This window comes from Sceloporus occidentalis, unplaced genomic scaffold (genome assembly GCF_023333645.1).
Source record: "Sceloporus occidentalis isolate IW3139 unplaced genomic scaffold, rSceOcc1.0.p SCAF_27, whole genome shotgun sequence".
Classification (NCBI taxonomy): domain Eukaryota; kingdom Metazoa; phylum Chordata; class Lepidosauria; order Squamata; family Phrynosomatidae; genus Sceloporus; species Sceloporus occidentalis.
The window spans coordinates 4,211,865-4,228,130 of NW_028317007.1; the positions used below are offsets into that span (position 1 = coordinate 4,211,865).

Sequence of the window (16,266 nt, forward strand, 5' to 3'; positions counted from 1 at the left end):
CGTGGGTATCTGAATTATTTGCTGACTCCCTTTTTAATCTGTTGAATTATAATTCGTTTTTCCTTTTTAAAAGCTTTGATGTTTATTCGTGAGAAGACAGGTTGAAACTCGGCAACCTACTTTTTTGTCATATTTAGCACATGACATTCTGTATATGAACTATAGGCTGGTACGGTTCTGTATTGTAAAACATGTTATGTCTTCATTTATTTTTTATTCATAGCAAGGCAATTTACTTGCAGGAGATGTGTTCAAACCAGGCCCAGACTGGTCACCTTGCACACCAAACAAATGCCCGGTGGGCCACTGGCTGACAGCTCTCTATATTCGCCTGTTCTGCCACCCCAGCAGCAGATCAGTTGCTGCAGTGTGTGGCCACTGTCTAGCTATGATTTACCGCACTCTGCATGAGAATAAAAACGTAATGTCCAGCTGGTGCCCACACGTGCATCATTTGACAACCACTTAAAGACCAGTCAGGTCATCCCCAGTTCGGACCTCTTTGCAAGTGATATGCTTACCTCCAGTTGAATCCAGTGCTGTCTGCAGCTTCTGCTTTTTTAAGAGTATTTTTATAAGTGTACTTTAATATCCATTCTTTAGTAGGCAGAAATCTACAAATTACCAATTTGTGTTCTTGTTGTGCTATCAGCCCAATGTGCTAGACAAACACTCTGACTTATAATACACAGCCTTGTGGAAAACCATAGAATGCCCAGTGGACCCCGTGAGTCCTACAGTGTTGACCCCTCGCGCAGTATGCAAGCAGGAAAAATAAGCATGCGGCTGCGCATATCCAACGGCCGGCAGCACTGATGACATCGGGCAGCCACCAGACGTAAAGTGCCAGGGCTGCCTTACCATCGCCAGTCCAGCCCTGAAACCAGGTTTTCTTTTCTTGGGTTATCTCCTGTGTGATGTGGGACGGAGGATACATCCTGGCATAATTATTGTATACAACCCTCATTGTTAATACCAGTGAGTTATGGTCTTGTAATGTGTTCTCTGCAGTTTTTGTGTTTACATTTTTCAAAATAAGTGGCTTTGTTTAAGGGTATAGGAGAGATTTAATCTCAAACCGATACCAGCACTTTGCAAGCTATGAATGTGCTGACATCCATTTACAATAGCAGAGTCTTGTACAGTGTGATAAATTGATTATTCATTACTATGTAGACAATCTCCCTGCAGGATCTGTTCTGTGAAAAGAAAGGAAAATATTTATCACCTTCCTTGTGGGACATTTTGTGCCGACGTGATTTATTTATTGTGTATATGCCTAGTTACAGATACGCCATGATACACATGGTATTTTCTTTCAAAATATTGTTTTAATTCTTTATTTTCTTCTCTCTCGATGTTTTAAGCAGAATAATGCATCCTTTAGTAGAGATGTTTTTTTTCTTCTTCAGTGTGGTCAGGATTAGTGTGACATGTTGTGATAGTTTAAATAAAGAAACAATTTTAATGGCAGTCTTCCCTAACACGTAGATTTGTAAAGATATAATACTTGCATACCGAGGTAGGATAACATACGACGGAACTGCTATACAAGTCTTGAGAAAACAATGTTATCTGTCCTTTTGTAACTTTTAGCTCCTATTTTTCTATATTCCTTACAGTCCTTATAAAATGTAACAATGAGCAGTTCAATGTACCTACAACTGCATTGTGAGGAAACACAGTAAATATGTTAATTGTACCAATAGCTGCCTTTAAACTTCATTGAATTGGTATGCGTTTTTCTTGTGTTAACCCTTTAAATGCAAGGGGTGATCACCACATCAATAACCCAAGTATGTAAATGCAATTTAATTGGCATATTTATAGTTTTGTTTTCTTTAGTCTTTGTTGGATAGATGTTGTTGTATGGATACATGTGAATGGTTCGCCTTCTGTATTTTGGGGACTTTTTAATTTGAAAACGAAATTTGTTGCCTGCTGCCCACATTCACTTTCATTTACACTTTCATTCTTGTTCACTCTCTCACCCTCTCTCAATGCTTCCATACCTTCTCTGACTACTTCCGCTTCTACATCTTTTTCATCTTCTTTCACCGCCAATCAGCTATGTTCTATGTTCGTCTGCATCTCCAAGAGCACACGAATGCACGTATCCGTAAGTGACTTTACCTATCGACAGGTAAAGTGTGCCTGGTGAGTGAAATGGTGTGTGAAGTATAACATATAAGGATGTCTTCAGTGGACAGAGAAACCGAATGAACCTCATTTTCCCAAAATAAGCAGTTGTAAACAAAACTTATTTCACCTTTAAAGGCACAATTTAATTTCTCTGACCAAAAATGAATACACATCAAAGTACTGCTTGGGTACATCTTGAACAATTATGTCTCCAGTGCTGCCACCAGCCAAATACCAGCGGTATCTTTTACATCAGTTCGTCTTAAAGACATGATTTAAGTGTGGATTGCCCAGTTTCTCAAACGATAGTGTAGCAGACACACTTACCAGTATGCTGCCTTTTTCATATTGGCATTCTAATATAAAAATTGAATGCGGCCCAAAGTTTAAAGTTTGTTCTTAGCACCATAACAAACAGCGGAATAATCCTACTCCATGTAAGACCACTTTCCTAATTGGAATCGTTAGCGATACATAACTATGTATGACCTTCAAGGAGAACGCAGCTCCTTTTCCATTCAACCACATAACATAAATGGATGGTAAATGTTATTCTTATTTATGCACAAAGTTCTACTTGTGGTTCTCTACCTTGTATAATGGGATTTATATGAAGGTAGTATTAACAGTCAAGGTCCCTCAGCCTCCCTGTGCCTTGTTTCTACATAAATGATTTCCATAGATCGCTCACTAGAAAATACCTATAATCTCATTTTTCATGAGTTCAACCTCCCATTGCATTGCCAGAAAAGCCATTCTATAGAATTAGGTGGTTTTGTAAAGGTATCTTGTTCATACCTGGTCCCACTTGATTTGCAAGGGCTTTCTCAGGTGCTTGCTTTGTGAATCATGCATGAAGGCTATAATAGGTTAAGACAGTTTCTGCTATTGTGTAAGTTTTTGCATCAACCAAAATGTGAATTCATTGACTAATTGCCTACACATACAGGAAGCAGATTGAATGTGTCATGACTAGTCATTTAATTCACTCAACAAAGGAATAAAACAATAAAGATATTCCCTGTTCAGGTCTTTCATAGAATTCTAAATATAATAAGCAGCCTCCATTTCTTGGTTAGTCGAGGTCACTTGACTTGTTTGGGGTACAGAACTTTAGAGAAGGAGTTTCTAGAAAGTATGGGGTTGTATTTACACATGAAGTGGATGCAACAAAAATAATTTGTATGAGATTCATATGTATTAGGATATTTAAATATGTCAGGATATTTTAAACCGATAAAAAGCTACCCTAGTTTACATTAGACCTTCTTTTTTTTTTTTTTTTTTTTTTTAATTTAAAAAAAAAACATTATTTGTTGCTGAAACCCATTTATATTACTACTACTACTGTTTCCTGCTTCCTTGCAGATAGTACCGCTGGTTTGAAAGAACAGCTTAATGTCCCTGACACCCCCGCTATAGAAGAATGCTTGTTCAAGTAATCCTTCAGCCTTTGTTACAGCAGCTCCCCTTCTCCTCTGCAGTCCAACTATTCTTGCCACCGATTAGCTGCTCGAAGCTGCCAATCGGTGACAGGAAAAGGTTCCCATTGAAATCAGTGGGATCACTCTCCACACGTACGTACAAGGATCTGAAAAGATCCCCGTCCGAAGCGTTCCCACTCACTGGAAGGGAGTATGTTGCCAATCCCAACTTATGCACTGGGTGTGGAATAGGACTAGTGCATATGGAGGGATTCAGCAGAATAACCCATGCATTTGCAAAAGGGACAACATGAAAATTTAAAGTAGCAACACGGTAATTAAAGGGACGTTACAGCCATCATATGCATGTTAGCTGCACTAGTGTTTGCGACAATAACAAGATTAAACTTTTAACCCTTCCGGCATCCGACAGGTAGAGGCTTCCTTCAAGCCAAAAAAAAGCAACCCTGGTGACAGGAAGGCTGGTGGGTGGACAAAAATATGACATGACTCTTCCGATAAATGAATAGTACTAGAATTTACAAAAAAAAGTTTTGTCCTTTTTGTAAAAAAAAATAAAAATCATCCCACATGTTTCTAAAGTTTTTCATTAGCTGCAAAGTATGAGTCCAATCCTAGAACAAGTAGTAATTGGGGGAAAAAAACAGGTTCCCCTGTTAAATATAGGTTATGCGTGTACTTAAGTGCAAAGTTCAATATTTGCTTTTTAGTTAATAAATCACTAAAAATGAGTAGATTATATCTATTGATAAAACTAGTGGGTCGTTTCTTATTCAGAAAATCGAGGCTCTGCTTAAGGGTGTTTCCCAGAAAAGAGGTTTCCGTTTTCTTGCACTGATTACAGACACAGTTCATGCCAACTTTGGAAGGTCACTAAGTTCATAAGTAAGTCATATAACTGCTTTTGTTTTATTAAGGTGATGACTACCAAAAAGAATTTTGTTCCTATTTTACACAGTAATACGTAATGATTAGTGCCGATACTATCTTCAAGGAACAGTAGCCTATTTCCACATTATTCCCAATCACAAAAAAAGCAAAGCAAATCTGTCTCTTTCCCCGAATTCTACATTTTACGGGTCTGTACACTAAGTAAATGTATGCTAAAAACAAGCAATATGTATATATGAATTAAAGCCCACCATGTTATTTGGAAAAATTAAATGGAAACATTCTTAATTTCCTGTTCTCTTGCATCTTTTTCCCACTTCATTAAGTCATGCCTCCCCTGTTAGGTCACTGATTGGTGTAGTATTTCAGATCTATTGAGCGAGTAGTCATTTAAATAAAACTGACCCTGGCATATTTCGGCAGCATGCCTCTTTAAAACAGAGCGGCACTTGACTTTGGGCAAAGTGCAGTTGATCTTGTGCAAATCACTATCTCCTGAATAAGCAAATGATCCCCCACCTAAGTATTTACTGCACATATTTAATTGCACGTTTTACTTACTGTTTCTCACATTTTGTGTTAAGATTATTTTCGACAAAGCAATGGTTTAGGGACCGCTGCTCTCCCAAGACAGCTTCAATTTGCCGGTAATCTTTTGGCTGCCTTTGCTCCCACCAGGTTACACCATTCCAGGTTCAACTGAACTGCAATGATGGATGCAGATACTATTATATTCCGTAATTATGATATACTGGCCCTCAGACTTTTGGTCTGCCTGGTCTTGGAAATGATTTGTTTTCGCTGTGAGTTGTACTGCCCCCGTAGAAATATTTGCCTTCGCTGCAATTTAGCACTAGGAAAGTTTTTCAGCACTCAGTCTTCAAAATTGCATCACTAAAGCTCCCTTGACATGATTGCAAACTTTTATTAAAAGACCAAGATAACAGGGGCACTAGTAGAGGCATTAGCGGGGCCACGCTAATAGAATAGCAGGACAAACAAAGCTCACAAGCTACCCTTTGCATGAAATATACAGCGTATGAAGCCGATACTCATATAAATGGTAATTTCACATAAAGAGATAACAAAGAGCTAAAACATAATTGATTCTTTTCAGTGTCAATGTGTTCTTGAATAATATGTATCAACTGATTACAGTATCTTACTTTTTAGTAAAAATAAAACCAATTGGTGAGGGGGGATGTAGACTTTTGAACCCTATTATATATATAAATATTTTAATGTAGCCATACTAATTACAAAGTTATTGTGTTGTTGCAAATCCGAAAGCTAATATCTGTATAGAGTATTTTGTGTATATTGCATATTAGCAATGTGTGCAAAATCCAGCTGGCAAAATTGTCTGTTTTTTACGAATTTTTTGTTAAAATAGTGTTTGCACGCTAGTTTTTTAATGCCTTAGAAATGTAAAAGCTTATGACATGGATAATTTTTTTTTATTTGCTAAGCCCAGCCGTTTTGTATTTCTGAAGATATACTATAACAAGCTCAGATCATATACATGTAAATATGCTGTTTAGACGCAAGGCCATGTGTAAAAACCCGGGTAACTGATGTTAATCCATCTAGAGACGGTGTGACATCCATGACATCTAGTAAATACGCCCTGGTAGTACCACACCTAAAATATGAAGAGAAGGAGATGCTGTGCTCTTGCAAAGGACATAAATCCACCTGGGAGAATATGTTGCATGCATTGTCTGGATGCATTCTACCGACTGTCAAGTCACTTCATTGCTGTTCCCCAGCCTTGAGGAAATATCTTTGTGGCAGTCCAAGTGACATATAAAAAGCTTCTCAACTGCTACAATAACACTTTGATCTTATTCAACCTTTGAGTGGAAAGCAAGTTTTAGACGCCCGGTTGACCAAATAGTTGACCAGGAGGCCAACTGCTTACCCCATTTAGTGATGGCACTATGAGCCCTGCTCTTGTCTTTTTTGCCAGTAGCTGCTCAAACAGTGACATTTCCTCTCACCTACAAATTAATTCTTTAAAATATTCATTTTATTACATATTGCACCAGCACATTACATTTCAGTCAAATAATGCTATTTTTAGGTGAGTTAAAATGTAACCCTGACAACCCAGTGTGTTGACCCAACAGTACCTCAAAGATTACTATTTTCATCTTTGGGTGTTCACAGAAATGCTTGAATGGGTAACTATGCCCTTAGCATAGGCATCATTTCCCTGGAGTCCTTTTCAAACTCAGACAGTCCTGAATCTCATTGGAACAGTAATTCAGGTGCTGTGACTGGCCCACAAGTTGTCTTTTTACTTGAGTCCTCCTTGAAATCAACAGGGAGCAACTCCAGTGTAGGAGAATGGTGAATATCCTAAACCAAATAGTTTGCTTAAAATACCATGCCTGGTATTAATAATAATAATAATATTTTTTATTTATATAGCGCCAACAGTTTACGCAGCGCTTAATACAATAAATATGTTTGACAAGATAAGAATTGACAGATTAAGACAAACGGATACATTAGGTGGAGAGAGCCCTGCTCGTGAGCTTACAATCTTGAGGGAATGGGGTGACGAACATAAGGCACACAGAAAGGGTACAGCAAAAGTTCTGTACAATGAAATACACTTCAGATAACACCTTATTTGTTTTTATGTTATTTCCTCACTGACCTTGCCTTTAATACTGGCTACAAAAATGGAAACTCATATTGTTTTCTTTGACTTTCAACATAAATTCCTGTTTAGTAGAGACACGTACATATTTCATTCCTCACAAGTTATTTTTTGACATTTTGACTTCTTGTTCAATACCTTCGTGCACGCAATACGTCAATAGTCAATGAGCAAATGTTTGTTACTATGGCAATCAAACAACCAGTCCTATTTTTATGTGCAAAGAGAATAAATTATTGCCAAGAAACACAACTTTCCTGATCTCAGTCTTTGAAGAACACCTCTTAAGGGTGTACATATTAGCACTGTCTGTGAATCACACAAGCAGGTAGTATAATCTAGAAGTAACTGTGCAATCTGTATGCTGTGCTTATGTCATAGCCTCCCCTTACTTTACCTTTTTTTTATCCCCTTTATTTCCGTTCCCCTCCCTCTTTGTTCTTTGTATTTGTCAGAAGAACACCTGTCCTTTTTCTCACTAGAAGGGCTTCCACCCAGCTTTTACTTTACTACCAGGCTAGTAGATTATTAACTGAGAGCAAAAACAATCCTATTCAGTTTTCATTTTCCACAAAACATATAAACACCCCCAATACCCCAATAATATGTCCATCTTGTTTTTTCATCCATAAGACACATAAGACAGATTAAAGAATCTGAACATGTTGTTTGCAGGAAAGAAGGGGATATAGCAGAAGCAAGTAGAAAAGGTTAATGTTTACTTCTTGAGTAGGAGAAATGTTGGGACCAAGGGTCGTAATCTAGAACTTGAGGATCAGTGGCTGAAATGTAATGTTGACCCAGTGGTGTATTAGCTAGCCTTCTAGCAAAAGTGGTAAAGGTACAATTTTATAAAATGTAAACATGAATTAAACCGGCATAAGGCTATCCTGAAGTTGAGGCTAAAAACTGAGTACGATTTAAAATTACTAATGGCTCTTACCTGTGATCACTCTTTTTATCTTTATCTCCATCTTGCTCTTTCAATCTGTCATTTTACTTGGATTGGCTCATCTTTTGAATAGATTTTTAAATAGACGGTCAATAAATGTAAATACTTAGCGATACAGATTTACTGTAGACTTATTGTTTCTGATGTCTTCGAATGTTTGGAATGATGAATTATCAAATTTTCAAAATTTTTATCAACGGTATGAAGATTGGAAGGACATCTTTTGTTCTTTTGTCACTTTATGCCTGAGTAACGTGTAGTGTGAATGCAGCCAGACTACTCATAATAACCATCAGTGCATCCCAAATAAATTTCCATCCAAGTATGACCATGCACTTGAGAAAATTGAGTTTCCTTGTTAGTTTGGGTTATTCTCTAACAGGAGATATGCATTTAAACACAGAAATGTAAAGAATATCATTTTTGAAAAGAATAATTGAAAAATGACATTCTTAGGGGTGATTGACGCTTCCTGTTTGAACTAGAATATCATTAAGGCTATAGTAGTGTTCTCTTGCATAATCTTTTTCAAAATTTGATTTTTTTGTCTACGTAGGTGGTAGAGAAATGCCAGGTATGTGGTTGACATAGTGTCCTCTATGATGGTTCCCTTTGACACATGTATTATAGCAGAATCTTTTTTTTAAATTGTAACATTGCATGTGTTTAATTTCAGTGGCTTTGTGTGGACTGATAATTGTTAGTGATGATAAAGGAACTAGTGTTAGATATGGCAAAGTTCAATTTTTTTTTAAAGATTTTACTTTAAAATTAATTCTGCTTTTTGATTATATGGATCAATTATAGAGTCCGGCTCAGAGATCCATTTGATAAAAACCCAAGCGGTTCAGTTGCAGAATATTTCTAGAATAGTGCAGATTTTTAAAGAATCAGATCAGATAGTCTGTAGGGTAGGCTGGAGGTAAATTTTACTGTGGTTTCTGAAGCAAAATATTCCATGATATGTAAATAATTTGTAATTTTGTAATGTTCTAAAGCACCAAACTATTAGGGTGTGGCCTATATTCGAGCCAATGCGTTATATATAATGAAATGCATTAATTATTTGTATTATAATAGTAACAGAGAAATTCCACAATGGAGTTCATTGCACCTGTTTCAGCGGTAAAAGTAACATTATATTGAGATTGTCTTGTGTTTTCATTTCCTTAGTAACTTGAATAAAGAGAAGTCTTCACTACTTCGTGTCAAAAACCAAATGGCAGCAGACTTGGAAAAACTTCTAAGTCACAGAGAGGTACAGTAACACTTTTCCGTATTTTGTGTATAAATGCTATGTGAACACACTAGTTTCGGTTACATAGTCGCCTAATTGACTTATGTAATTCAGCGAGCAAGTTTAAACATGTTTGGGATAGGCATATGGCTAGCCTGCAAATGAAACTGATGAAGGACCTATTAAGGTCTGAGTCTTTACATCGGGGAAAAATGGGCAGACTAGACCTGCCATCAAATTCTTTGATTCATTACTTCACAAACTTTACAAACTTTTTTTTAACAAATGTTAAATGTCACATTTTCATAGGGACACCGCCTTCCAAAGGTATTTTAGATTTTTTTTTTGTGTGTGTAGCTATTGTCATATTTTACATATTTATAAGTCCCTGGAGCTGTTATTTTAGACTTTTTTTTTCATCTTTCATTTTTCCATCAAGAACAAGATGTACAGCTTTGTCCAAACCTGAACGTAACAGAGAATTATCAACAGATATATTCGCAATGTCCACATGACAACTGGGTGTGTCACAAAGGTTTTAGAACAATGTAAATAAAGCATTAATATTTGGGTGCTATACAACAAAAATGCATTTTTACCATGTCAGATGTGAGAAATCTAAATGCCAAAGCATTAAAAAAACTGTCAGCTCTAATTCTTTAAATATTGCACACGATTGCCCCTTTAAGAGAATATTAAAAAACATTTTTAAATGGGTGATTTATGTTTTTTTATGCAACGCTGATGTTTCACTATAGACGCCCCAAGACAAAGAGAATATCTGCTTTACAAATGTAAAATTGTGTTTACAGGCTGATATAAGCAATATATACGTATTAAAACCCAACTAATCACTATATCATAGTGAACAGTGTCATAACTTCTTGTCTTCAAGATGTGTTTTTTCTCGTCTATTGTTAGGTTGCTGATGGCTCTTTATGTTTATGGCAGCCATTGTAAGGGTGGGTGAGGAGAAAAGAGGGAACTTCAGGACGAGAAGTTGAGTAGCCAATGCTGGCCATGCCCCGGGCTGCTGGCACTCTCTGCTTCCGTGAAGTGAAAGTTTAAACGAAATATCTCCACAACCTTTACCACTGACTGGGTGGTTTTAGTTAGTCAATTCGTAAAAGCACGTTTGGTCACAGTACTTTTTATAAATAGTGCTTACTTGTCTGTCTATGTTACTATGTCAGTCTGTGTGCTTATATCCATGTAAATGGCTTACATTGCTTTTTGACTGATAAAAGGAGGCGGCCACCAGGTATTTTCTCGGGGGGGGGGGGGGAATGTTCTCAACAATTTTCACCCAGAGAGACCCTTTGCAATTACCAGTGTGCGCGGAGAACCGGACTTCATTGGTAATCTTATAAAGAGTATGTGCGGCGGTATGGCATTTTAGCAAGTTACCCAAAAACTATTTTTTTCCAACATATAGAGAAAAGTTAGCTTAAAATATACATTAATACCAAATAATATATAAAACAGGTATTGAATTAATATATATAACTCCTGTACATCATTGGAGTAAAAAACATAAAATACAAAATAAAACAAAGGCATCTTCATCAGCTGTGACAGCATTCACACCATTATCTTTTTTTTCAATGCAGTTGGATGCGGAACTCTAATGCTCAAAGAAACCAAAACCTCATGAGAATTCCACTTTAAAGCGGAACGGTGAATAATTTTCTCTTTATGTCCTAATATGCGTACCTTTTCATGAGTTCCAAAGCTATATTCTTCACAATAAATTTATAATACAAATCTTATTTGTAACTTAAGTAACTTGGTCACAGTAACTTAGCTTAAGTTTAAACCTATTTCACATTTTTAATGCATTTTTATCTAATTGTGTAGCATACAAATATATCAAATATATACAAAAGTCTACAGTAATTTAATGTTTTAAAAATATCTGTAACATGTATTAAAATACGCTTTTTTAGCACAAACAAAAAGTTAAAAAAAAAAGTGTGTGATTACCATTTCATATGTTAGACATTTCTGTAAAGTTGGAGTTTAATGTTTGCCCCCGTTCCAGTGTAGGTTTTTGCTTATGGGAATATGATAACATTTTCAATACATAAACATTGTAAAGATAAGGAATCAATTGCTTTCCAGTTTCATTATAAAAGCAGTTAACCTTTGCCTGAAATGTAAAATGTGCTTTTATGTCCAGCATCGCTATATTAATTGGACGTTGATAACATTTGACAATTGTAGTTTCCCCCAAAGCGATCAATTTTTAAGAATTGTGTCCCTTTTTCTAGATATGTTTTGAAAACGTTTAATTACTGTAGATTCTTATGTATTTGTGTGCTACACAATAAAATCTAGAAAAAAACAAATGTAAAATAAGTTTAAATGTTAGCTATGTTAGCGCCATTAGAATATTATGGGGGAAAAAATAGTACAACTTGCTTTGGAAGTCGGGGAAAGGTGCAAATATTTGTGTTCTACTTTAAGAAGAAAGTCCCATGGAAAAACCTTTTTTTTTTTTTCTCTTTGAGCATTAAATCCAACAGTTTAAAAAAAAATAATTTTTTATTTAATCTGCAGAACTGGAGGCTGTCGTCGGCCATGTTAAAATTTGGGTGACTTTACCCAATGAAGTCCTGTTCTCCGTACACATTGGTAATTGCAAAACGTATCTCTCAGTGACCAAAACAGACAATCTATGGTTTACCGAAAGACTGTATGATAAGGAGTTGGGGTATTTATCTAGTAGATTGAGCTAAGGTAACAAAGCCAAGAACACATACACATGACTAATATGGAGCTGTCTAAAAACACTATATAAAACGAAAACTAGAATTGTTCTGAACCGAAAACTTAATGTAATGCTAGCCATAAAATATGGCGGAGGTTGTCTTGTCAAAAATAGATGTGAACAATTAACTCTTCATTAGCACTTTGGCATTGAATTACAATATAGTGTTTATTTTTAAAAAAATGTTTGGCGTAAGGTTTATTGCACTGCGTTTTCCCCTCTGATGCTCTCTGTAGCACATGCGGCTTGTTAATGTCAAAACATTACCTGATTTAATCTGTAATGATGGAGCATGTAGATACATTAGTATATATTAATACACGTCTGAGCTATTTTCATCTTGAAATGCTGTCTATGTGTCCCCTTGACTGCGGAGTTTACAAGTCGAGGCGGCCTACTGGCATTAGTTATGCAGTCCTCTGGAGCAGCTGCTGTGCAGTTGAGCTGTTTAACATGCCAGTACACATGGCTGAATTATGCAAATAGTTAATATTAAATAACCTAGGCATGCGCTCTCTGCCTTGACCATCAAGTGTCTCTACAGTGAATGGATGATATGTGACAATGCGCTATTATTAAAATGTTTTTTTTCTATAACGGGTTGCCTTTTTGTTAATTTTAGGGTTAATTGTACCTGATTCACGAGAGAGAACTTCCTGCCTGCTTTGGCGGCACACACATCACCTTCAGACTTTTCAGAGGTTTATCATTTACAGCCCGCTTTGAATACACATTACAAATAAACATTCCACGTGCTAATCTGTATTGCTGATACTGTCTGGAGATCTTGGCAAGCTACAATAAAATAAACGCATGGAAATAAGGACATATCTAAGACATAATGTGGAATATAGAAACATAGACTTTGGCGGCAGATAACCATTCGGCCCATCTAGTCTGCCCATTTTTCCTGATGTAAGGGGTTTAAACCCCTATCAGGCATTGGTGTCAGGTCTTATAGCGAGGAAAGCTTTATGTCTATCCCATGCCTGTTTAAATTCCTTTGCTGTATTAGCCTCTACCCTTCTGCTTGGAGTAAAGTAGAACTTCCTTAGATTACATCTAAGCCTTCAGCCTTCAAGTTTTAGACCATGACCTTTTGTTCTAGCATTGCTCCTCCTTTCCAATATGCTTCCACGTATTTAAATGTTTCTATTGCATCCCCGCTCTCTCTTCTTTCCTCCAAGCTACACGTATTAAGATCATTTAACCTTTCCTGATAATTTTGGTCCTACAAACCATTTTTGTAGCTTTCTTCTGAACTCTCTCCAATGTGTCTCTTTCTGGAGATGGGGTCTCCAAAACTGTGCGCAATAGTGGCATAATCACCTCTCTCTTCCTGCTACTAATTCTTCTCTCTATGCAACCCAGCATCGTGCTCACTTTTTGAGATATTTAATTGCATGGTCTGCTTACCTTTAAGTCAGAAATAATTACTCCTAAGTCTGTCTTTTCCATTGTTACAGTGCACTGCCCCCAATGCTATATACTGCCTTGGAATTTTTATGTCCCAAGTGCATTATTTTACATTTATTAATGTTAAACTGCAGCTGCCACACTTTTGATCATTCTTCTAATTTATTTAAGTAGTTCCACCTGGAATGTGTTCCTTGTTGCAGGCCTTTGTATCATCTGCAAAAAGACATGCCACACTATTAAGACCTTCTGTAACATTACTAATACAAATGTCAAAAAGTGCAGGTCCCAATTCTGATCCCTGAGCTACCCCACTTGTGACTCCTTCCTCTGAATATACACCATTAACTGCAACCTTCTGCCTCCTATCACCTGTTACATTTTGTTGACTCTGTTCAATGTGTAGGACAGTGGTTCTTAAATGAGCTCTCCAACAGCCTCAACAACAGCCGTAGTTTAGGTCACCCAGTAGGACTGAGGACTGGTTTAAAAGATAATTGTGCAGAATATTCTAAGCTTGCTGCCTCTCACCTTGTCCATCTTGTCAAGTTTTTTCCCATAGTTCCAAGTTATATCAGCAGACACATCTTATCAATTATTAAGTTGAATTCCTAGAACAACGGTTTACTGTCACAGCAACCCTTCACATGTCATAAATGTTATCACATGCAACCGGAACACTATAATAAAACCATACTCGCAACATAGCACGCCAACGCAAATCAATATGTGACATTCAAGAGTTAAGACGTAGAGACCCACCAATTCCCAGAAATGTTACATTTATAAACATACCATGACAGCCTCACAGCCATTGAGAATCAAACGCTAAAATGCCCTTGAAAAATTCTGATTTTAATATTTTAAATGACGGGTTATAATAAGCCAGTAGGAATTAATGGATTCACAAGTTGTGTTTCCTATTGAACTTTAATTTCCTATGCATCGTCACCACAGAGTGAGAACCTTCTTTAAATGAAATGTAAGGAAATGGTACCAAAATGCTACTTTTTATACGCCGCACAGAGCCGCTACTTCTCATTTACATGTGAAATAATGTTCCTCTTTACTTTACAGGACTTGGCTGAAATGAAACAGGCTTTACTTAAACTACATAGTAAACGACAAGGAGAAACTTTATCTCGTTCTTCAGAACCCGTGAGAAATCCAACATCAAAATTGAGACGACCTGAGCGTGAACACGAGCAGCAAGAAGAGAATGTATTTATACCTAAACCAACCTTGTTTGTAAGTCTTCCATCTTAATTTTAGTTATTGGCTTTCACTGCAGGTAATTCATAGGTTTTTTTTTTTGGGGGGGGGGTCTTCTCCAACAATCGTATGACTGTTATGACTGATGTTTCAGTTGCATTAACTGAACTGTTATATTTTGGGGGTTATGTTTCTTCTCTGACAAAGTTGTAAATACCCTTTTAAAAACGATTAATAAACAAAGTGATTGCTGACTCCTATAATCGCCAGATGCACATACTTTATATTGAGTAACAGTCATTTAATATGTGTACCTGCGTACTTACACCACTTTGAAAAGTATGAATTTAAGTGTAGTCTGTTATTGTATATGTATTGAGAACTTGTCTACAATATATCTTTTGACATTGTCCAAAAACTATAGGGTTAGAAGACTTGGAAGACAGGAACACTAAGATAGAAGGCACATATTTTAAAAACATGTACTACAAATGTCTATGTCCTGAACATCTTCAAACTAAAGTATTATCCCATACCAATTATTGAATATAGATGTGTTCTGCATTCTTGCAGTGAATGCTTCTTATTTACAGAATGAGCCACCAGTTACTGAAACGTGGTAAATGGCAACTCTTTGGATAACAAAGCCGCTATTGTTTTTTTTCTCTTAAATAGAAAATAAAAATAACCCAATTTCTCTTTTTTTAATTGTTTGGTTTTTTTTGTGGTTTTTTTTTATAGACAAAAAGTGAAGCACCAGATTGGTACAACAGATTAAAACAGAAGACAACATGAAAACATCATCATATCTACTGTTCCGCACTACCACAGACTGAACTATTTTAATAAATTCAATGTTGGCAAAGTTGTTATTTTTCTATTAATATTATTCATTTTAACCCTTTGGACAACTTCTTTTAAGAATTTTGTATGGATATTGCTGTGTTTTATTGGTTAAACTGTATTTTATAAGTAAATTTATATTTTACACTATTTGATACATTTATTTCTCACCATTAACAGTGTGTGTGTGTGTGTGTGTATCCAAAGAGATACATTAAAAGAAATAGAATATCTTACCTGAAGTTTTCCTTGGTTCTTCTTAATTTTTATTGCCCTCCAGCCTTCAGTAATTTTTCTTACAGATCTCCAGCATCTGATGGCCCTAGATTTGTTACTTATATACTCCAATATTTTTTTTTTACTTTTTGTTTGTCAATCAGTGTAATTGTTTCAAGGATATTTAGTTTGTATGCTATTCCAGTGGAAGTTAGGTCTAGGGCTAGCGTTATCTGATCAATTTCCCCTTCTGATGTTTTTCTCCATTCTTCTCACCCTCACAAAGGATGTTTGTCTGTACCAATTAGCAACTTTAACAATATTTGAGAGGCAACTTGATGGTCAGGAATAATCATGCATATCCTTGTAAAAGAAAGTTGAGATGCCTTTTGCCATGGTAAACACATTAGATAGATTTTTAATATGTGTAAATTGCTTGTTTAATCTGTAAACAGAATAACATGGGTTCCCTGT

The 16,266-nt window shown here is 36.2% G+C and overlaps 1 protein-coding gene across 1 annotated transcript in view; it reads left to right on the forward strand.

The window, feature by feature from the left end:
• LOC149299868 (progesterone-induced-blocking factor 1-like) overlaps positions 1-15,528 on the forward strand; it is a 74,014-nt gene extending 58,486 nt beyond the window's left edge. Inside the window, exons 15-17 of the mRNA XM_089485948.1 lie at positions 9,272-9,356; positions 14,599-14,769; positions 15,475-15,528. Coding sequence (XP_089342074.1) covers positions 9,272-9,356; positions 14,599-14,769; positions 15,475-15,528 — 310 coding nt within the window. The remainder of the gene's footprint in view (positions 1-9,271; positions 9,357-14,598; positions 14,770-15,474) is intronic.
• Positions 15,529-16,266: the final 738 nt, after the last annotated feature.